General features: G+C 57.4%; 1 protein-coding gene across 1 annotated transcript in view; it reads left to right on the forward strand.

The window, feature by feature from the left end:
- Nucleotides 1-3,506: 3,506 nt before the first annotated feature.
- Nucleotides 3,507-23,440, forward strand: part of TFCP2L1 (transcription factor CP2 like 1) — a 45,257-nt gene continuing 25,323 nt past the window's right edge. The window contains exons 1-2 of the mRNA XM_041000199.1: nucleotides 3,507-3,568; nucleotides 5,812-5,963. Coding sequence (XP_040856133.1) covers nucleotides 3,507-3,568; nucleotides 5,812-5,963 — 214 coding nt within the window. The remainder of the gene's footprint in view (nucleotides 3,569-5,811; nucleotides 5,964-23,440) is intronic.

Below are 23,440 nucleotides of genomic sequence, written 5' to 3' on the forward strand. Positions count from 1 at the left end.
TTCTAGAAGAGTGACAGAGACAGAGAGATAGAGAAAATCGTCCACACACTGGTACTCAAACTTGTGCCTGGAGTTTGAAACCTGAAGGAACAGGACTCGAAGCACACGCGTGGGGCTGAGCCAGCGGGCAGGGCAGCAGGGGCCACTGAGGGCCAAGGGCGGTCAGGTCCACTTCCCTGTGTGCCTCGGGGCTTCCATCACTCGTTGTCTGGTGGCTCTGGCAAAGCGTGGTGGGCACGAGACTCTTCTCTCAGCTGTACTCTTTCTCAGTAAGAAACTTCTGGCATTCTTCTGGGCACAGGCCACTCTGGGAGGAGCTGCAGCCCCCAGTCACTGGGGGAGAAGCACATGTGGTTTGTGCACTTTTCTCGAAGAGCAATGGTGTGCCTTTCCTTTTGCTCTTTTTCTTGAGTCGTAGGAACACTGTCACAATGGTTGGAGCGTCAGCAGCCATTTCAGACTGTGGGGAAGCAGCCATCTAAGTGCCCCGGGGTCTTGACCTTGCACACACCGAAGGTCAGCAACCTCTGGCCAGGATTTCTTAGCCAGGCCCTGTCAACATTTTGCACCAGATACAACTCTTGCTGGCGACTATGCTGTGTGTTGTAAGATGTTTAGCACAGCCTCTGGCCTCGAACCCCATTGTCAGTTGCTCCTTGACCCCCACATGTCAGTCACACCTCACCTCCAGCTGTCACAATCACGAGTATGTCCAGAGACAACTACTGTTCTCTAGGGGGCAAGATGCCTGTAATTGACACCACATCTGTCCAGCAGGGTTAGAATGCATATCACATAGGCAGTTTAAAAGAAATTCATGGGCCTGAAGCAGTAGCCTAGCAGCTAGTTTTCGCCTTGCACACACCGGGATCCCATATGGGAGCTGATTCTAATCCTGGTAGCCCTACTTCCCATCCAGCTCCCTGCTGTGGCCTGGGAAAGCAGTCGAGGACGGCCCAAAGCCTTGGGACCCTGCCCTTGCGTGGGAGACCTGGAGGAGGCTGCTGGCTTCTGGTTTCGGATCAGCTCAGTCCGGCCATTGCGGTCACTTGGGGAGTGAATCATTGGACGGAAGATCTTCCTCTCTGTGTCTCTTCCTCTCTGTAAATCTGACTTTGTAATACAAATAAATAAATCTTTAAAAAAAGAACTAAATGTTATATAAAAAATGCACTTATTTTCATCTGGAAAGCGAGAGAGGCAGGGAATCTCCACCTGCTGGCTCACTCCTTGGATGTTTCTAGCAGCTGGGCTGGGTTAGACCGAGTTCTCCATCTGCTTCTCCCACATGAGCGGCAGGAGCCCAACAATGCGAGCCAGCATCTGCATCCTCCCAGGGGGAACACTGGCAGGAAGCTGCAGCTGGAAGCAGAGCCAGGGATTGGGGCCAAGCACTCGAAGTGGGCCGTGGGCAGCCGAGGCAGCATCTTAACCCTGAGCCCAAGCTCACCCCCAGAAATGCAACTTTAAAAAAAATTTTTTAAATTTATTTTTATTATAAAGTCAGATATACAAAGAGGAGGAGAGACAGAGAGGAAGATCTTCCATCCATTGATTCATTCCCCAAGTGACCTCAATGGCTGGAGCTGTGCTGATCCAAAGCCAGGAGTCAGGAGCCTCTTCCGGGTCTCCCATGCGGGTGCAGGGTCCCAAGGCTTTGGGCCGTCTTCGACTGCTTTCCCGGGCCACAGGCAGGGAGCTGGATGGGAAATGGGGCAGCTGGGATTAGAACCAGTGCCCACATGGGATCCTGGTGTGTGTGTGCAAGGCAAGGACGTTAGCTGCTCAGCTACTGTGCCAGGTCCCAGAAATGCAACTTTTTAAAAAGAAAAAGATACACAGGTAAAATTAATTTTCAAGACATTGTATTTAATCCAAAACATTGGAAACACTGCCACCATCACAGATGTGATCTGTATTAAAAATGTCTGCAGACTATCTAATCCTTTTTCATGTAGGTTTCGAACTTGAGGTGTACTTTGCATTTCCACCTGTTAAGTGAGTTTTCAGTTTCCATTTATGTGAAAGACGGAGGGACCAAGAGTCACAGAGACAATTGGGCAGCAAGGATTTCCACCCGCTGGCGCACTGCCCGCTTCCCACCCAGCCAGAGCTGGGCTGGAGCCACAGGCTGGCTTCATCTGCGGAGATCCAAGGCCGGGAGCCACCCGCAGCTGGATCTCCCGATGCGTATGAGCGGGCAGGACGCGAAGCGGGGGAGCAGCCAGGCACTCAGCGCCCCGCGGCGACTCACCTGCTGAACCCAGGCCCACCGTATTTCCAGCGCTCCGGGGCTGGTGTGCGCCGCATGCACCCTTCCTGGATTCCCAGGAAGCGTGGCCCGAGTCACCTTCTGGCTCCTTGGAGCCAGGGGCTTCCTGTGACTGCAGCAGAAGTAATGCCAGCAACACTTGGGGCTGCTGGTCAGCCACCCCAGGCACACCCCTCAGAGGCTGTGACGGCAGCACTGGTGAGACAGCCACTGCCACCAGCATCATCTCCCCGAGGCCTCCCCTCCCCCGAGAGCTACTGCTTTCATCCTGTGAACAGATTGTGCCGGAGAGGAGGCGGGCAGGCTGAGGCGGGCGGCCACACGAAGCCCCCTGCGCCTTCCGCTGAGCTTTGTGCTCCCCGAGGCCCGCAGCTTGCCTCCTGCCTGCCTGCTTCCTCCCTCACCCTGGAAGAACAAGGGGCACCCACGGAACCCACGGCTCCCCTCTGGCTGTCGTTACCCTCCCCTCCATCCTCGCCAGCGTCCAGCTGCAGCAGGTGCCTGGCTGCTGTGCTGGGTGGCGGGAACGACTCGGGCTGCTCCAGCTTCTGGCCTGCCTCCCAGCACGGGCCTGGGGTCTGGGCCCAGTGGAGTCCTCCATGGTCTAAGGTCCACACCAGGGACAGGGCTGAGCCTGCTGCGGCCGGTGGGCGGGGGGCAGCAGTCACCTGTGGACGGCAGGAGCGGCCTGGGCTCAGGCCACACGTCCGGATGCAGCGTGGAAAGCTCGCGGGGGCGCCGCCGTCGGCCCGGCCTCCCTCTGCGCGTCGCTCACCTAGACACCCTCCTCCGCGGGCACCGCTCGGGCTTCGCTCGCAGCCGCACCTGGGGGGCTCTGCAGGCTCCGAAGTCCCCCCCACCCCACTCCCCGCCACGGCCTCTCCGTCTGGGCCATCGGGGCGCAGTGAGGGAGCACCCCACGGACCGGCAGCACCCCGGGCTGCCTTCCCTTGAACTAAAGGCGGAAAGCGCTGCTCGCGGCAAGGCGCGGCCGTGGCCGGCTGGGCGCCGAGCAGAGGCCCGAGGGGCGCGCGGGGAGCCCGGGCGGAGCGGGGCGCTCGCTCCCGCGCCGGCCGGCAGGTGCGCGGCCGCCGGGCGAGGCTGGGCGGGCCTGGCCGCGGCCCCGCCTCCGGGCCGCCCATAAAGGAGCACGGCGGCGGCCGGCGGGGCTGGGAGCGCGGCTGGCGGGGTCGCTGCCGGTGGGCCTCGCGTCGCCGGCGCCCGCGCTGCAGCCATGCTCTTCTGGCACTCGCAGCCCGAGCACTACAACCAGCACGGCTCCGGCAGCTACCTGCGGTAAGCGCGCCGCGCGCCCCCGGCGCCGGCCATCGGGGCACCCCGCCGGTCGAGGGGCACCGTCGGGGCGCCGACTTGGGGCGCTCCCGTCCGAGGAGTTGAGGCAACTTTGGGTCCCGCACCCCTCGATCCGCCGCGCGCTTCGCTGTGCCCAGGGTCGTGCCGGCCGCCGGCGCTCCGCCAGAGCCCATCCTTGCGCGGGGTCCGGGCTGAGCCCTGCGTGCGCGGCGGCTCCCGCGATCCCCGGGACCCCCGGGCGGGCCGGAGTGCGCTGGTTTCCTTGGCTCCGCAGCTCGCCGGGCGCGCGGTCACTCCCCTTCTCTGAACTCGCCGGAACCAGCTCTAGCCTGCGCTGATTTCCTCTCCGCCGGAGCCCGCAGGGCTTTTGGTGCGCGCTCAGGGCGGTGGGGATTGTGAGCGCCAGGTCCCGCTCGGAAGTGCATCCCCGCTAGTCGCCGGAGGCCCGGGAGGCCCGGGGGAGCTGGGGGGGATCGTGCGTCCTCCGCTGCTGGGCAGGCGGGAGTGGGAAGGCGCGGCACAGGCGCGGGCAGGACCGGGAGCTGCAGGGAGGGACCCCCAGAGAGGAAGCTGCAGGGGGACCCCCAGAGAGGGAGCTGCAGGGAGGGACCCCCAGAGAGGGAGCCGCAGGGAGGGACCAGAGAGGGAGCTGCAGGGAGGGACCCCCAGAGAGGGAGCTGCAGGGAGGGACCCCCAGAGAGGGAGCTGCAGGGAGGGACCCCCAGAGAGGGAGCTGCAGGGAGGGACCCCCAGAGAGGGAGCTGCAGGGAGGGACCCCCAGAGAGGGAGCTGCAGGGAGGGACCCCCAGAGAGGGAGCTGCAGGGAGGGACCCCCAGAGAGGGAGCTGCAGGGGGACCCCGAGTGCGGCGCAGGTGCAGCTGCGTGTCCCGGAGGCCCGCGCTGGGGACTCGCGTGGGAGGGGCTGCCTTGACATCTGCTCCCTGGAGGGGAAGGTCCCCGGAATAGCTGAGATGCCTGAGAGCGGGAGCCGCAGGCCCTAGGTGCTGCGTTTCTGGCGCCGTCTTGGGTCCACGCCGCTCACTTTTGCAGGGTGGGGGTTTCGCTTGCGTGAGGGTTGGGCTCAGTGCGGCTCCTGGATTCTAGAGCGAAGGTCTGGTCCTTCTCCTCGCCTCCTGGGTCTCCTCCCGCAACTCTTGTGCGGGTTGCGTGGCCTTCACTCTCCTCTTCCCCCATCGTGTTTGATGTTCCTGTGACTTTTATTCCTTGGCAAATAAGGATACCAGGCTTGAACAAGTTACTGTTGAGTGATGGCCTGCCCCCACCCTACCCCTGTCCCGTGCCTTTTTTTTTTTTTTTAATTTGAAGGCAGCAGCCCATGGATTATTAACTTGCCGTGGTCTGGGCAAACAGGAGGTTATGCAATCCTTAGGGGAGCTGGCCTGGGTTCCTAGAGACCTCCACAGAGGGGGAACTGGCTCCCAGGACGGTGGGGCGTGGGGGACTCTGGCAGCTGCCCTCCGGCCTGGGCAGGGCGGCGCGTCTGAGTGCGCCCACAGCCCAGCTCTCCTTGAGAGTGAGGTGGGCATGGTCGGGGTGTGTGCCACACTCGTTTATGATGTCGTGTGGGGAACAGATTGTCCCGGTGACTCTTGTGTTTATACAGTGGAGTCAGGTCAGCCAATCTGATTCATGGCCCGGGACCTGTGCAGGGAGGAGGCTGATCAAGATAAGCATGCTGGCACTTTTTTGGCACCTGTCGCTGCCCTGCTGACGGTGTAGCGAGTCTCTGCCGCTTGCAGGTTGTCCGGGTTCTCAAGGAGCGCTTTGTCCCTTGCAAGGGCGTTTTGAATGTAGAGCCAGGGCTGGTCCTGATCATGTGGTTGTTTCAAAGTGGAGAAGACACTTCCTGGGGTTAGGCCTTGAAGCCGCCGCTGGAGAGAGCACTCCTGGGAGGGTTGGGAGCCTGTCCCCTGCCCCTGGGTGGGGAACTCAGCCTGCATTTGCACTTAGAGCCCCCTGGACAGGGTCTGATCTGACTAGTGGTCAGTTCATCGAACCGTCAACCTAAAGTCAGAGCGTTTGTTAAGATTCTTCTGAGGGCATGGCCGGGGGCACCTTTCTGGGTGTCCCGTGGCACCTCTGGCTTGAGCTGGTGGGTGAGTGGGGACCATGCGACTCCCTGGCTGCAAGCCTCTGCTGCAGGTGTCTGGCTGTGCAGCTGGCTGCCCGGGCTCCAGCCTGACCCCGGCCCTGTGTGTTGCAGGGACGTGCTTGCCCTGCCCATCTTCAAGCAGGAGGAGCCGCAGCTGTCCCCGGAGAACGAGGCTCGCCTGCCGCCCCTGCAGTACGTGCTGTGTGCCGCCACATCCCCGGCCGTGAAGCTGCACGAGGAGACACTCACTTACCTGAACCAAGGTAGAGCCAGGCCCGGGCACACCTGGAGGGTGGGCTCACTGTGTGGTCAGGCGAGCCGGTGCCAGTGGGGTTGGAGGCCAGGGACTGGGGCTCAGCTTCTGTTTCCTGGCTGTACACCCCTGCCCCCCGCACTGGCTGTCTTCATGGGATGGAACACTGGCTTTGTGGTTACACACCCCGAGCAGAACTCGCCTTGCATGTCCCCCCCGAATGTCCCCTTCACTGGTGGGTCCTACAGGCTGGAGCTTCTGCTGCCAGATGTCATATGTGGGCATGAATTGAGCACCGTTGGCATACCACGTGTGTGTTTTTCTTAAAGATCTATGTGTTTGAGAGGGAGAGAGACAGACAGCCAGGCACCCTCATACAGAGTGCGAGAGAGTGAGAGGTGGATCTTGGGGACCCTGGCTTACTTCCCAAATGGCCACAGCAGCCAGGGCTGAGCCGGGCCCCAGCTGGGGACCTGGAGCTCCAGCCTGGCCTCCAGATGTGTGCATCTTCCGCTGCTTTCCCAGGCATGTTAACAGGGAGCTGGGTCAGAAGCAGAGCTGTGGGATTGCAATGAGGTTCCGACGTAGGGTGCTGGCGTCTGAGGCAGCGTAGCCTGCTGCGTCACAGCACTGGCCCCTGCTCTGCTCTCTGCTGGAGCTGAACCTGGTGGTTATGGCAGCTCAGTGCAGGGCCCAGGTGCCTCAGCCAGAGAAGCCAGGGCCGAGGCCGCCGGGACTTCGTGCTGGGTTCTCTGTAGGAGCTGGGCCGGGCCTCCGTGCTGGGTTCTCTGTAGGAGCTGGGCCGGGCCTCCGTGCTGGGTTCTCTGTAGGAGCTGGGCCGGGACTTCGTGCTGGGTTCTCTGTAGGAGCTGCGCCGGGACTTCGTGCTGGGTTCTCTGTAGGAGCTGGGCCGGGCCTCCGTGCTGGGTTCTCTGTAGGAGCTGGGCCGGGCCTCCGTGCTGGGTTCTCTGTAGGAGCTGGGCCGGGCCTCCGTGCTGGGTTCTCTGTAGGATCCGGGGCCGGGCCTCCGTGCTGGGTTCTCAGGGCAGCACTCCGGCTCGTTCTGATCCTCTGCCGGTTGGAGAGCAAAGGTGTGTGAGGCGCGTAGTGTGACTGCGGCTGTTCTGGGGCGAGTTGTCTTCATCAGGACGCCTGTTGGGGGACTGGAGCACGTGGCTTTGGCTGTTCCTGGGCCTGTGTAGGGTTTGCTGTGTCTCCCGGGTCCTGAATGGAGCAGAGGACTCGGGAAGTTTTGTGGGGAAGCTCAAGGGTGAGCGTCTGGCAGTAGGGAGACCCTCTTCTCTGGAATTTTGCCTCAATTTGGGGAGCCCCTGGACTGAGAGTCCATTGTGATCAACAGGCTCCCCTGGCCTGCCGCAGCCACGTCCTGGTGTTGGCAGGGCTCGGTGGGCGGCCCAGGCTTGCTGCTGTGGGCAGCACTGCTGGCTCGGTCGGCTGTGGGGAGCCTGCAGGCCCCGGTGGCCCTGGCTGGGGGTGCCGAGGGTCTGCGTGGCTGCAGCTGCTGTTGCCCTTGCCTCTCTTTCCTGCAAGGTTTGCATTTCAGCAGTTTCTTTTCTTTTTATTTTTTTTAAAGATTGATTTATTTTGATTGGAAAGTCATATATACAGAGAGGAGGAGAGACAGAGAGGAAGATCTTCCGTCCGATGATTCACTCCCCAAGCGACCGCGATGGCTGGAGCTGTGCCGATCTGGAGCTAGGAACCAGGAACTTCCTCCAGGTCTCCCAGGCGGGTGCAGGGTCTCAAAGCATTGGACCGTCCTCCACTGCTTTCCCAGGCCACAAGCAGGGATGGGAAGTGGAGCTGCCGGGATTAGAACCGGCGCCCATATGGGATCCCAGCGTGTTTAAGGCGAGCACTTTAGCCACTAGGCCACGGTGCTGGGCCCAGCAGTTGCTTTCTTTTGTGGGCTGCTGGCAGCTTACCCTGCCGACCCACAACACCAGCCCCTCTGTTCTTTCTGTGTGGTGTTGGGATCCAGCACTTTACGCATTTGCTCCTGCCTTTATGAAGTACTGTTTTACCAATGGCATTTTCTACTGTTGTCAAAGCATCTTAAACGTCATTTAAAATGTTTACATTCTTCTCGTTATTTAGAGCAGAATCTTTTCATAATAACTAAAACACATGGTGTAATTATTTAGGAGACGGGGAGGGCCGAGTCCCCCTGTTTAAAAACATGGGTGTATTTATTTGTAAAGTAGAGGTGGAAGGAAACGGAGAATCTTCCGTACACTGGTTCACTTTCCAAATGGCCACAATGGCCGGAGCCAAGGTCAAGTTATGAGCCTGGAGCTTCTTGCGGGGTTCCATGTGGGGGCAGGAGCCTGGCTGGGTGGCCTTCCTTTGCTGTTTTTCCATGAGCATTAGCAGCGAGCAGGTTGGAGGTGGGGCAGCCAGGACTTGAACTGGTACCTGTACGGAATGCTGGGGTTTCTAGGGGTGGTCTCGCTGCTCCGTGCCAGAGTGGGCCCGCTGCGGAGTCCATGTGTCAGCACACAGTGTGTCAGCGCTCAATGTGGCAGCACACAGTGTGGCAGCACACAAGGTGTCAGCAGTCACTGTGTCAGCGCACAGTGTGTCAGCGCACAGTGTGTTAGCAGTCAGTGTGTCAGCGCTCAATGTGGCAGCACACAAGGTGTCAGCAGTCACTGTGTCAGCACAGTATGTCAGCGCACAGTATGGCAGCATGCACTGTGTCAGCGCCCAATGTGGCAGCACACAATGTGTCAGCACACAGTGTGTCAGGCAGCACACACAGTGTGTCAGCAGTGACTGTGTCACCACACAAGGTGTCAGCAGTCACTGTGTCAGTGCACAGTGTGTCAGCACAGTATGTCAGCGCACAGTGTGGCAGCACGCAGTGTGTCAGCAGTCACTGTGTCAGCGCACAGTGTGGCAGCACCTGCTGTTCAGTGTTGATGTTTCCTGTGCTGTTGCCATGGTATTTCTTTTTGCACATTTCTGTAAGCCATCCACATGCTGTGAAACATGATGGGGTCCTGTTGCTGATAGAAGACCACCAGAGAGGGGTTGGTGTCGTGGTGTCATGGTGTAGCACGCTAAGCCTCTGCCTACCGTGCTGGCATTCCAGTGGGTACTGGCTCCCGTTCTGGCTGCTGCAGCCATTTGGGGCGTGAGTCAGCAGATGGAAGATTCTCTCTATAACTCTGCCTTTAAGTAAAAATAAATCTTTAGAAAGGGAACCACTAGGCACTCCCAGGCCGGGATGCTGTGGTTGGGGAAGGTGTGTCACCTGGACCGCCTCAGATAGTTTAAGATGCAGTAAAAATGGTTTGAAGAAGAGTCTGTCCTTGTAAGGGGCAGAGAGCTATCTCAAGAGCTTTGCAAAGGCTGGTTTATCTGCTGCCCTCACTGGGCCAAAGGTCACTGTGGCCTGCTCTGGCTGCAGCCCCCTGGAGGGAGGAGGTGGGTGGGGCCGCCTGAGAGCCCCAGGGTGTCTGCTGGGGATTCTGGCTTTGCGATAAGAATGGCTTGCAGAGAGAAAGCTCTGGTATGTTCTACCAAAGCAGCTGTTCCTGGAGGTTTGTGAGGGTGGGATACAGGGAGCACTCCCGGCTGTGTTGGCTGGAGCTGGGCGGGGCCGAAGCCAGGAGCCAGGACCTTGGTGCAGGTGTCCCGTGGAGATGGCAGGGATCCAACTCCTAGAGCCACCACCATTGCTGCAGGGGTCTGGAGTCGGGGACTGAGCTGGGATTCCGGCAGAGGCACTCGCTCCGTGTGGGCCTGGACATCAAACAGCTAAGCCAAATGCTTACTCTGCACAAAAGCTCTTCTTAAGGGTGGAGCAACAGAGAGGGCTTTTTCTTAGTTTTATTTTTGATGGTTACATAATTGGTTAGGTGGGAAGGGTCAAGGATTAGCGGGGAAATTGGGTGAGACCGTTGTTTTCATACCTTCCTTATCATCTTCCTGTGTCTGGGGAAGAGGGGAGATAAGGGGAGAAGCCACACCCAGCCTCCAAACCGCCTCAGCCCCCGGGGATGGGGGAACTGCCACCCAATGTCATCCCAGGATCCCCGGCCCTGCTCAGGTGGTTTCAGTGGTTCTGAAATGCTGTGGATCTTGCAGATCTGAGGAAGAGGCAATCCTTCCACAGTCTGTTGGCTGACCTAGTCCACCTCAGAGGCTCTCGTGCTCAGAAATGTGCTGTCAAGCTTTGGTGGGGTAGTTTGCCAACTTGCTCTGCCCTCCCTCCTCTGCCGTGGTACACATACCCCCCTGAGGCTCCAGTGGACTGCCCTATCCCGTGTGCCTCTGGGTATGCTGTCCACTGCCATCTTCAGGAAGTGAGCAGGCCCCATTCAGACACACGCACTTCACTGTCAGACCACAGGCCCTGCCACTCTCCCCGTGCATGGCTCCGAGGCCAGCAGTTCGGTTGGGGTGACCCTCAAAGAAATCTCATCGGAGGTGATTCCTGACCTGACTCTTATGTGTGCCTGCCAGTATGGGGTCCGGCTCATTCTGCCTCTCGCAGCAGCCCACACACACTGATAGTTGTAATTGCTAGGTCAGATCTATTTCTAGCCCTATTTCTATCCTTACGCAAACCAGTGGGTGCTACAGCCCTGCCCAGCCCTGCGCACCACACACTTGGTCCCAGTCGGAGTAACCCTCGGTACCCCCTCCTGGGCCTGTCCCCAGCCCTGGTGTCTGTGCCTGCCACCATGTGCAGTGGACTGGTCTGGTCTGTCCCACATTCCATTCTGCTCTCCTACACATCATTGGGCACCAAAGCCAAACTGTCCAACCAAGTCTACCCTCCAGTCCTGGTTCTCATGCTCACCAGTGGGAGCTGCAGCCCCTCAGAGAAGTGCTCATGGTTTCTCTACTGAACCCATTCCCTACCCCGGATCTTGCACTCTCCAGGTGGTTCTGTGGTGTAGCTCAACAGGACTTGCCCCCAGCTCCATCACCTGCCAGCTGATGTTGTGACAAAGCCCAGCCAACCTGTACCCACTCTGGCTTATGCATGCACCAGTAGGTACAGTCGGTTAGCCCAGCCTGGCTTTCCCCCAACCCAGTTCACGTGCAGGTGAACAGGTGTTGTGGTCGGTCCAGCGTGGCCTGGTCTGCCCCTCAGTCCCAGCTCTCACGGTCACCAGCAGGGAGCTCCCTGGACTTTCTGGTTCACTCCTCAAATGATTGCACCTGTTAGGGCTAAGCCAGGTTGAAGTCAGAAGCCTGGCATTTCATCAGGTCTCCAGATGGAGCAGGGGCTTAAGCAGCTGGGACATCTTTGGCTGCTTTCCCAAGTGCATTGGCAGGAAGTTGGACTGGAAGCGGAGCAGTTGGGATTTGAACCGGCACCATATGGGGTGCCGTGTCACAGGCAGCTTCTGGCTCTCTGGGCCGCAACACCGGCCACACTTTTCAAGAGTGTTTTTACTATTTCCATCCTGTTCCTGGTCCCAGGTGAGACAGGGCAGCTCGGGAACTGAGGACTGCACTTAGATTGGACCAAGTGCTGAATCTGTTAGGCTGCTGGGAGCAGCATCTCCCCTTCTCTCCCCCATCCTCCAGATACAGGAAGAAACAAAATTGACAGCAATTGTCTCATCCACTCCCCCCATTCCTTGACCCTTCCCGCTCTGCCTGGTGGTCCAGGCGGGCATGCATCCTTCTCAACTGTGTAAACATCTTCAAAAATACAATAAATTTCTTTTTTAAGAAACAAAGAATTGGACCAAGTAAGACAGAAAGACTTTTCCTAACTGTGGACTCGCCACACTTCAGACAGTGGATAAAGCCCCGTGAGACATTTCTTCTTTTTTTTTCTTTTTCAAAGGATTTTAAAATTTATTTCAAAGGCGGAGTCTCACACACACACACACACACACACACACACACACACACGGAGAGAGAACAGAATCTTCTATCTGCTGGTTCACTCCTCAAGTGTCTCCAAAGGCCAGAGCTGGGCCCATCTGAAGCCAGGAACCAGTAGCTTTTTCCTGGTGTCCCACCTGGGTGTAGGGGCCATCCTGGGCTGCTCTCCCCACTGCATTAACAAGGAACCGGATGGGAAGTGGTGCAGCTGGGCCTGGAAATGGTGTCTGAATGGGATGTGGAATCTGCAGGCTGCATCTTTACCTGCTATGCCACAGCAGCAGCCCAGCAAGGAGCCGTTTCTCACAACGGGGTGTTTAATGCCACTAGAAAGGTGTGGCTGCCGAGTGCTGCCCGTGAATGGAGCACCTGGGAAGCGGACTGCGGTGTGTCGCTGCCCTGTCTGGAACTCAGGAGTACAGCAGCACTTCGATCTTGTCCTGGATAGCACGTGTTATGCTGGTTTTCCAGGTGACAGATATAGAGGGGGTTCGCCACCCCCAGACCTTGATCCATGCTGAGGGTGCTGTAGTTTAGGGGAGACTTGGTGAATGGTGGGAGGCAGAGTCTAGGCTGCAGCGCTGAGCCTGGTGTGCTGGTGGAGGCCTGCAGAGACCCCCGGCAGGGAGAGAAGAGCTCAGTGGGAAGTCCTGTGTTTCCCACCCTGGAGGCCCTGGCTTCCTGGAAGCTTCTGCCCCCGGGGGTGATAATCCTTCCAGGCTTTATCTGGGAACCTGGGTTTTCTCCTGGGGTGCGCCCTGTGGCCTGCCCTAGAAAGTAGCCAGTGAAAGGTGCCTGGCAGACACCGGGTACCAGTCCTGTTTTTGCTTCTGCTTGATTATGTCAGTGACACTGAATGTAAGGAATGAGGCAAAGGATTAGTGACTGTTACCTTTCTCCATCTCTGAAGTTTTCTTTCCAGATTAATTTTTAGCCAGAGTATAAACTGAACAAGCCCAATGACTCTGGGATACCTTACTTTTGTTTTTTAATATTCTCTCTTATTTTTTCTCCCAAGTACAAAAGTAGTACGTGCTTATTATAAAACCGACGGCGTTTGGGGCTATGGTCAAGTAACCCCTGGGCCACCTAGGTTTGAGTTGGAAGTTCCTGGGCTTGAGTTGCAACTATGTATCCAATTCTAGGTTCCTGATCAGGCGCCCGTGGGAGCTGCTCAGGTGAGGGCTCCAGTGCTTGGGGGGAGAGCTGGGTTCTGGGCTCCTGGCTTTGGCTCAGGCAGCCTAAGCTGTTGCAAGCATCTGGGGAACAAAGCAGCGATTGGAGGGTCTCTGTGTGTGTGTGGGCTCTGCTTGCTGATGCAGCTGCGGGGCACGAGACAGTAGTCCTGGCACTGGGGCTGCTGCCATCTGTGTGCAGGCCTGGGTGCAGCTCCTGGCCCTAGGTGAGGGCTGGCTCGGCCCTGCGCACATGTGGGGTGTGGAGCAGTGTATGCATCGTCTTTATTTTCCTCTGATTTTCAAGTGAAATGAAAGTAAAGAAATAAAGGGAACAAGCCACGGCCACTTGCTGGTTCCCTCGTGGCAGCTGTGTGTCTGTTGAGCAGTTTGTCTTCGGGGAATGTTGGCCTGGCCCCCCTTGCACTGTTTTGCCAGTCCTCGTTTGGGCAGTAGTGCCAGGGTTTGTGGGATAAACCGCTTCGGGCTGGATGGCCAGCACCGAGTTCCTGATGGACGCTCCGGCCAAGAAGCACTCGCGAGCTTTTGGTGGAGGGGGCTCTGGATCGCTCAGTTCCTCCTCTCTGCTTTCTGCCTCATCTTTCCCGTCGGTGGGCTGTGGCCCGGAGCCTGGCCAGTGTCCGGCCTGCAGCACCGTGGGCGGATGAGGGATGCCTCTTCTTGACCTTCACCAACACGCTTTAATCTTTGGTGATTTGCAGCAGAAACTTTGGGCTGTTTCTGGTATAATTGTTGTCTCTTCAGTGATGCTGAAAATTTTTATAGTTTAGTATTTTTTTTTTTTTCCTGCCTTTTATGTGATTTGCTCATATTAAGGTGTCTTTGGAAGTATTGTTTTCATCTGTCCCATTGACCTTGGTTTTTCATTTCCTTTGTTTAGCCCTCGCTGCCTCACTTTGACAAGCAGAGCCAGAGAAGTGTCCACAGGAGGAGGTCCTCCGTGTGCCGGCCCCTCCTCCGGGTGGCCGCCGTGCTTGCGTGGGGCCTGAGCCGCAGCTGCGGCTGTGTGGTGCGGGGCTTCTCCGTTCCTTCCCAGGCACCTTAGCAGGAAGCTGGGTCAAAAGTGGAGCAGCAACAGTAGTTATAAAAGATATAAAAGAAAAAAGAAAAGACTAAGCAAAGAGCTCTTTCTTGAATGTCATTTTCCCATAACAATCTGAATTTAGGGTTAAACTGGTAAGCATATCAGTGGGAGAGCTGGGGTAGGGCTGTGGCTGGGTGGGTTTTCAGTTTCTTTACGATTTTTGAAACCAGTCAGCATGTATGGAAAGGAGTATGAATTTATTTGTGGCTGGATGGGAAGTGGAGCAGCTCGGGCAGAAACCGGCCCCCATAAGGGGTCATCAGTATGTGCAGGAATAATGCAATATCTGAACTCGAGTGGGATTCCACAATGCCTGGTGAGCTGGCAATGTTGGGTTTTACAGAATGTACTGGCGACATGATGCTGAAGGAGGAAGAGCTGGTGGAAGGACTCTATGACACAGAGTCCTGAGAGCACCTTGGGGTACCAGGTGTCCATGTTCTGTGTGCAGATCCTCCCGGCAGGTGTCTGCCTCAGCACAGCTGAACATGCCCCGTGTGGCGCCCTTGTGTGGCCGGGTGATGTCCTGTGTGCTCACCGTTGAGCGAGGGGTGAGCACTGGGGCTGATATGATAGGTCGCCACCGACAGTCTACATCTTGTGCCCCAGCCACTCCACTCCCAGCTTTCTGCGCATGCTCCTGGGTGGTTCAGGTAGTGGGGCTCCTGCCGCCTTGTGGAGTTCTGGAAGGAGTTCCTTGCCCCTCAGTTCCGCCTGGCCCAACCCTGGGTGTGTCACTTTCGCAGGCGTCTGGGGAGTGAGCCAAAGGTGGAGCTATCTCTTGCTCTCCTTCTCCATCCCTTCCATCCTTTTCTGCATCTCTGTCCTTCAAATGGGTGAGTAAAGCTATCGTAAAGAGCAAAGGCAGCCAGCCCACATGACCGCACCTGCCCTCGCCCCGGGGACCATGCAGGTCCCTGGCGAGCAGGGGAAGATGCCAGGTTTAATGAGCTTTCTTCTGGTCTGTCCAGATGGGATTATGGCTGCCATGGCATCTCCTGCTGAAGGGCTTGAGTGCTTTCTTCTGCTGTTTTCCTGAGTGTTTGGAGGGCAAAGGGAGATGAGGGTGGGGAGACCTCTTTCCTCTCTGTACCTGGGCTTCTGAGAAGGGCTGCAGGATGCTTTGCAGTGGGGTTAGAATTTGCCTGAAGGATGAGTGCAGGTGCTGCTCGGGCTCAGGGGGCACCCACGGGTGCCTCCACCTAAGTAGCCCCCATGCTTTGTTTCACAGGGATGAAAAAACCCAGGGTGAGGATAGGGCAGACCCAAGGTGTTCCTGGGGCCTGTAGGCTCAGGGCTTCCTGGTGGCATCAGCCCAGTGCCCTACCTGATTTTTTTAGGACTCTGTATTATTGACATGTCCCTGTGGGATGCTTGTCCCATGGTGGGGCTGTCCGGGCATGAACTGGCTGCTTGGGTCGGGGGCCAGAACCTCCAGCTGACACTCGTCACCGTGTCATTCAGAGGAATGTCCCCTGGGGACCTGAGCAGCTTCCCTTCTTGGGCGGGTATCCTGGCAGGGGGCACATGGGGCACACTCCTGGTGGTGTCTGTGAGTGGTTGGCTTGAGCGTGGCACCTGCTGTGACCTGGACGTCGTTAGTCCCCGTCCGTGGTTCCTGCTAGCTCGGGCCTGGGAGGGCAGAGCCGTGGTCTTGGGTGGACAGTGGCCGCAGGTCCTGGGGATGCCGCAGGCGCTGCTGCGTGTCTTTCCTTGGAGGAAGCTGTGGCTCTGCCCTGCTGGCCCTGCTGGTCAGAGGACCCTGGCGCTCTGTGACCCTGCAGACTTCATGCGAGTGGTGGGAGGTGTCTGGAGCCTAGGTGCGGGGGAGGGACAGATGGGCAGGAGTAGTTGGTAACGCTAGGGCTGGAGGGGCTGGGGAGAGCCCCGGGAGATCTTGCTGCCTGCCGTCCAGCAGCATCACCGAGAACGTCCTCCAGCGCAGGCTTGGGCTCAGCCAACTGCCACGTCAGGTGGGTATGAAGGATCGGTAGCTCTCGTCTGGATGGCCAGCCCACCCTGGCGCTCTGCAGGTGGCTAAGCTGAGATCCGCAGAGGTGTCTCTGCCTTTGCCAGAGCTGGAGCTGTGTTTCAGTCTGGCCCATCTCATCTTTCTTTCCTAACATTTAAAGAAAGAAACTATTGGAATGTAATTCACGTACATAATTCAGTCAAAGCATGCAATTCAAATTTTTTAACATTATATTCAACTACGTATGCTATACATAAACTATTACTATAACCAGTTTTAGGATACTTTTGTCCTAAGGCTGGCATTGGTCCTGGGGCTGGTGTTGTGGTGTGTTGGATAAAGCCATTGCCTACAATGCTGGCACTCTGCGGGCCGCATTCCCTGTCGCCCACCTCCCAGCCCCTGTGGGACATCCGTTTGCTCCTCAGGGCATCTGCTTACACGGAGGCATCCGGAAGTGGCCATGAATGGTCTCCAGAGGAGCTGCGGCAAGCCGGGAGGGCTGGTCTGCAGAGCCAGCACCTGCTGTGTGCGTTGTCTGTCTTCGTGGCATTGGCGAGGGGCCCCTGAGGTGGCTGCCATGGATGGTGCTGGGTGGAGCGACGCCACGGGTGTCGCCATGTCCCTGAGAGCCACTTTGCTGCCCTCTGTGGCCTGCCTTCTCCTGGCTCTGCTCAGCTGCCCTGCCTCTGTCAGATGGCAGCCTGCCCAGTCACAGGTGCTCGCTTTCCTCTCGTGGCAGGAGCTGTGGTCTGGTCTGAGGGCCACGCGTGCACTGGGGTACAGTCATGCTGCCTTCATTCTCTCTGCAGCCCTCAGGGAGGGTCCCCAAAGCCATGCTCTTGTGGGCAGGCCTGGGAAGGAGGCGGGAGGGGAGGCCTCGAAACGCCCTCCTCCTGCTCCCCAGAGGCCGAGCCAGGGAGTGGGGCTGCCCTGGGTAGTGGGCAGTAGTGTGGGAGTGCTGAGTGAGCAGGTGGCCTGGCCTCCACCCTGGTGCATCTCCGTGACTTCCCTCAGTCCAGCGATGGGTCTACCTCACTGCGTGCCCAGCCTGACAGGCGGTCACGGCCATGTGCCCAGTGAGTCACAGCGCTGACCTGACCTTGGAGATTGGCTTTTCTGGCCATTACTGTCCTTTGTCCCAGTGACTTGTAGAGATGTTTCCTTTGTGTTTTCAGGAGTGACTGTTTTGCCAGAGTCTGAGATTCCAGGGGTAGAGAGGGTGGATGGCACGCCTCCATCGCAGCCCTGCCCCAGGCGCCGGCTCCCTTCCCCAGGGCACCTGATGCTATCCGTGTGTTCACGTGCCACGGGCTCGGCTGCGTTCTTGTGCTACTTGTGTTTATGATTTCCGGTGAGTCACATGCACCTTACTCCTGTGCGCCTCTGTGCAGGTGGGCATCTGAGCGGGCACAGTGGGCTCGGCCGTGCCTGCACCTGAGCTGGCACAGTGGGCTCGGCCGTGCCTGCACCCGCTCGGCCGTGCCTGCATCTGAGCTGGCACGGTGGGCTCTGCGTGTCCTTATTGAATCTTCCGATGTGATGTATTCAGGGAGTGGGAGCACGTGGTTTGTATTTGCATTTAAGTTTATTTTAAAGTTTATTTATTTTTATTTGAAAGGTAGATTTACAGAGAGGAGAGACACAGAGATCTTCCATCCACTGGATCACCCTCCCAAAATGACCCCAGTAGCCAGGACTGGCCTGGAGCTTCCTCTGGGTCCCCGTGTAGGTGAGGGGCCCAAGGCCTTGTCATCCTCCTGCTTTCCCTGGTGCACTAACAGGGAGCAGGATGGCAAGTGGAGCAGCTGCGACTCACGTCAGCCCCCATGTGGCTGTTTCATTTCTTGTAATGATTATGAGTGAAATCGAGCTTCTCCTCCTATGATTCTGTGCCCTTTTTATGCCCTTGCTACATCCTTTGCCAAACACTGGCAGTCGGTGTCCATTGCTTATTTTTTTCTTGGGGTTTTGCTTACCGATGTGCAAGAACCCTGGGAGAGCTGCGTCTGGGTCTCCCCCAGGTTCGGAGTGCATTCTGCATCTGGATGGGAAGGGGAGCGGCTGAACCCAAACCTGCCCTCCTCCGAGCTGCCAGCCGTGCAGGCAGTGGCTTAAGCCACGGCGCCGCAGCACCAGCTCTCTGGTTTTCCCTTGACTGGGGGGAGCACTGGAAGCCATGTTGCAGCCCTGAGTTTCCTGGAATGTTGCTGCCTTTTGGCAGCGTCAGTTTCTGCTTAGTGTTTGTTTAGGGATGATTTTCTGCCGTTTGTCTTCTTTCTGCATTGTATTTAACACACTACTGTCAAAAGTGGGCTTTCACCCGGCATGGTGGCCTAGCGGCTAAAGCCCTCGCCTTGCGTGTGCAGGATCGCATATGGGTGCCGGCTCATGTCTTCCCATCCAGCTCCCTGCCTGTGGCCTGGGAGAGCAGTCAGGACGGCCCAAAGCCTTGGGACCCTGCACCCGCGTGGGAGACCTGGAAGAGCTCCTGACTTCAGATTGGCGCTGCTCTGCCATTGTGGCCGCTTGGGGAGTGAATCAATGGGCAAAACATCTTTCTCCCTGTCTTTCCTCCTCTGTGTATGCCTTAGTTTCTAGTAAAAATATATAAAGTGAGCTTTCTCTTTGCTGTGGGCGTGTCTCCTTTAGTTATGTGTCCTATCACTGCAGACCGTAGGCATCGAGCTCCCGCTGGGTGTCTTTGGTTATGCTGCTGCTGTAGTTGTGACCCGCTGTCATTCCGGAGGGTGGCCCCGGGGCTGCGTGCCTGTGCGTTGTAGGAACACGGCCTCCTCTGTGGGACAGTGCGGGGCTTGAGGGTTTCCTGCATGCTCTTGCCTCCAGCCCTGTAAACTCTGAGACGTCTGCGACAGGATTTACTTTATTGGTCCATTCATGCGTGCTCGCACACATGCACATACACCGAGCTGCAGGCATTTGCCGGGGACTGCAGTGTGCCTGGCTGGCTGCCTCGGCCGTCACATTGCCAGTGAGTGCCCAAGGTCGCATAGGTACTGTTGCATCAGGAGGATGTGGCCTCGGACGGCGAGTCTGCCCTGCAATGCGCTGGCTTGCATGTGAGCTGTCTGCTGCGACACACGCTCTTGTGAGGCTACGCAGAGAGGTGACAGGCCCGGCCACACGTGCTGGGCGCAGCAGGTGCGGTGTTGTGCTCTGTGTGTGCCATTATCACAGGACTTTTGGCGTCTGGCCCTCCTTTCTCTGGGGTAATCATGGCCTCCATTATGTTTTATGTGGCATTAATTACCCAAACCAGTAACTGTTGGGAGGTAAACGACCTGTAAATCTTGGCTGGTCTGGGCAATTGCCTGCTGTTCTTGGGAACACAGTGATCCGAGCAGGAGGCCCAGCTCTGGGTTCTGCCCTCTGGGCAGAGGCACTAGGGCTTGTCCACACTGCTCTGCAGTGGTGCCGAATGGCAGAGAGGGGAGGCAGCTGGGGTGGGCACTGCGAGGGCACCGGGGAAGCAGACCCTGCCTGGCTGTGCTCCGTGGTCAGCCCTCTGGATGTGGGGCTGTGGGCAGGGAGCCCGTTCGCTCCCTGTTTGGAAGCGGTGAGTGTGGACTGTGAGTCTGCAGAGGACAGCCGTACAGGTGTTTGAAAGGCTGCAGCAGGAATCAGGCAGACGCTGGCATCGTGGAGGGTTTCCCTTCAGCCCCGTGTGTCTCCCCTGACCCACAGCTTCCTGTCCCCTCTCATCCTAGGACAAGCTGCAGGGTCTTCGTCATTGTGGCGTGACCGCTCTGGGCCTCTCAGTTTCTTAACCCCAAATGGGCACGGCCACGTGCACCTGAGGCTGGAGCTCAGACCCTTGGTACTGACCCGTCTGACTCCTGGGAGAAGGAACACCCATTGCTCGCATCATCTGGGCTTGAGGCGGATTGAGCGAGACAGTTGTTCTCAACCTGTCTCACTCGAAATGTTTTGCTAGATTTTGGGAGTTGTTGATTATTTTAGAGCCGCTGCTGGAGGCCCACATGATTTAGAAAGAGCCTTTCGACTCACTGTCAGACTCTTGGATTAGCTTGACCCACGTCAGGGCATGGCACACACCCAAGGCACGTGTGTGTGTGTGCGTGTGTGTGTGTGTGTGTGTGCGTGTGTGTGGTTGGTAAGTTTTACATGTCTGTAGTACATCTCAGTCAGCCTAATGTTTTGTGATCTTAACTTTAGTTTCTTCTTATTTTTTTTAAAGATTTATTTTTATTATTTTTTTTATTGGAAAGGCAGATATAAAGAGAGGAGAGACAGAGAGGAAGATCTTCCGTCCGATGATTCACTCCCCAAGTGAGCGCAACGGCCGATGCTATGCCGATCCGAAGCCAGGAGCCTCCTCCGGGTCTCCCACGCGGGTGCAGGGTCCCAAAGCTTTGGGCTGTCCTCGACTGCTTTCCCGGGCCACAGGCAGGGAGCTGGAAGGGAAGCGGGGCTGCCGGGATAGAACTGGCGCCCATATGGGATTCCGGGCGTGCAAGGCGAGGACCTTAACCACTGCGCCGGGCCCAGTTTCTTCTTATTTTTAAAAGATTTATTATTTAGTTTTATTAGAAAGGCAGATTTACAGAGAGAGGAAGATAGAGAGAAAGATCTTCCATCCACTGATTCACTACCCAAATGGCTGCAATGGCCAGAGCTGAGCTGATCTGAAGCCAGGAGCCAGGAGGTTCTTCCAGGTCTCCCATGCCAGTACAGGGTCTATAGTCCATTGCTTTCCCAGGCCACAAGCAGGGAGCTGGATGGGAAGTGAGGCAACCAGGACGCGCACTGGTACCCATATGGTATCCCGGCAAATGAAAGGCAAAGATTTAGCCACTGGGCCATCGTGCCATGCCTGCTTTAGGGAATTTTTTTGGAAAGAGACTTATTTGTTTGAAAAATCAAGAGACTGATGCTCGTTCGCTGGTCAGCTGGCCTCAAGCGCCAGGCTGAAGCTAGGCCAGAGCCAAGAGCCAGGAACTCCTCCTGCCTCCAACATGGGTGCAGTGGCCCCAGTACTAGGCCGGCATCTGCTGCCTTCCCACTGTGTGAGTGGGAACTGGAGCCGCCGAGGCTTGCAGCGGGTTCTGTGGTGTGGGAGGCCAGCAGCACGAGCTGCACCCCAGTGCCGGCCCTGCAGGCTCTGCCCCAGATGCGGTGGAGGAACCTGCTTGGAGGGAGCTGGTAGGGGTGCTCCAGCCAGTCGGCCTCATGCTTGAGGCCTCAGGGTCAGATGCAGAGCTCTGAAAAGAGTGGCAAGGAAGGAGGAGGTCAGCAGAAGAACCAGGATTATGAAATCCCAAAATCGGTTTGCTTATTTGAAAGGCAGAGTGACGGAGGGAAGACAGAAAGAGGGCAGAGAGAGAGAGTCCCCGCTTCCGGTTCACAGCTGAATGGCCTCACAGCTGGGACTGGGCTGAGCTGAAGCTGGGAGCCCTGGGGGGCCGCCCATGTGGGTGGTGGACACTCTGGCCCTTGAGCCCCTTTGAGCAACCAGACACAAAGGCGTGGGAGCCAGGAGCTGCAGCAGATCTGAGGTACTCGCAGTGTCCTGGGGCGGGCTTGCTAAGCAGGCTTGAAGGTCCTTGCAGGCTGCAGGAGGAAGCCAAGGTTTGTTAAGAACCTGCCTGGGGCAGGCCCAGGCTCAGGGCTGGATGGTGGCGGGTGCTCAGCCTCTCCCTCCCTTCTCCCCTCCTGTGCGGTTGAGCCTGGGAGGACATGGGTTGCAGCAGGGCCCACCTTCACATGTGGGTGTGCAGTCCCGCGGAGCCTGGGCCCCCTAAGGAGCATCCCTGACCCCACGAGGGACCTGGGTGGCCTGGACTCCTGGGGCTGGAGCTGGGGAGCCAGAGCAGGGTGGGGTCAGCCAGTTGAGCTGAACTGCAGGGTGGGGCTTGAGGCTGCTCCGCCCCAGCACCTGCCGCTCCCAGGTCACCTTGGCTCTGGGAGCTGGCTTGGCCTTGTTGACATCACAGAGTGATCGGGCCCCCTCCCTGCCAGCTGGAAAAGGCCTTGAACAGCCTTTACAGTGGAGGGCAGGGCTGGGAAATTGCCTGGCAGCCTTTCTAGGCCTTGTGTGCCTGGTCTGGCTCCTTTTTGCTGCCAGGGTGGGAGCATTTCTTGTGAGCCGGATGCTCTGCTGAGTGCGCCTGAAGCCCCCTGCAACAGCCCTGAGCAGCAAGATGTGGGCAGAGCCCGTGGTGGAGCTGCCGGCCCGAGGCTCCCAGGGTAGCGCCGGCCCAAGGCTCCCAGGGCAGCACCGGCCCGGCGCCTGGCTGCAGCAGGCCAACCTTCGCAGTTGCTGCTGGCTTGGGATCTGTCTCCATGCTCTTCCTCTGAAGGCGTGTTTGCGCCTTGAGGGGCACCCCACCATGTGCACTTTCCTCCAAAGGTACGCTTGCACTCTAAACACATCGGCGTTTGGAAAGTGGGTCGGTGTGGGCTCCTGGCAGCAGCTGTTGACGTCGTGGAGTTGCGGGTGTGGTGGGAAGTGAATGAGGTTGCTGGTGTGAAGTTTGCACTCAGCGTGTTTGTGCGATTGTGTGTGTGAGTGAGAGAGCGAGCTTAGTGTGTGATGTCAGCGAACAGGTGTCCCAGGCCCAGCCTTGCCAGAATTGCCACTGGCCCTCCATCTTCCTAGGCTCCGTCTTCAGAAACACGTCCTCTTTCCCAGGCCCATTCTTACGGTTTTTACAGCCTGCTTATCGAACCATAAAAATGAGCAGCATTGTTCTGCGTATCTTCCAGCATGGCCCAGCGTCACATATGCCACTGTGTGCTCTTCTGTTTAATGCCGTGGCTCTGCAATTGTCTGGCTTGTAGGATTTTTTTCTTTGTGTGTAATGTTTACCGATTCATTGTCGGTCTTGTTTGCTGGACATATCTTTTTCTCAACCTAGAACCTTTCCTAAGCTCTGTGATGTATTTTATCCTAGAAGACACTGATTTTAATGTCATCCTTCCTGAATGATGTGTGTGTTGCTTTCCAGGTGGGATGTGGCCTGTCTCACAGTCCTAAACTAGTCTCCCATTTGCCTTAGCAGTGGTACTGTCTTGCTTTTATTTTTAGGTCTTTCATTCAGAATTAATTTATTGTGCGTAGTGTTGGTAAGGATTTACTTTTCCTTTTAAAATGCATTTTTACAATTTTTTGGAGATTGAATCATTTGTTTATTTGAAAGGCAATGTTACGAAGAGATGGCAAAGCGGAGAGAGATAGGTCTTCCATCCGCTGGCTCAGTGCCTGCCTGGCTGGGAGGGCCAGGGCTGGCCAGGAGCCTGGAGCTGCTGCCTGATCTCCCACACAGGTGGAGGGCCAGGGCACTGTCTGCCTGGCTGGAAAGGCCAGGGCTGGCCAGGAG

Source organism: Ochotona curzoniae, unplaced genomic scaffold (genome assembly GCF_017591425.1).
Source record: "Ochotona curzoniae isolate NIBS_2020 unplaced genomic scaffold, NIBS_Ocur_1.0 scaffold_2217, whole genome shotgun sequence".
Lineage (NCBI taxonomy): Eukaryota > Metazoa > Chordata > Mammalia > Lagomorpha > Ochotonidae > Ochotona > Ochotona curzoniae.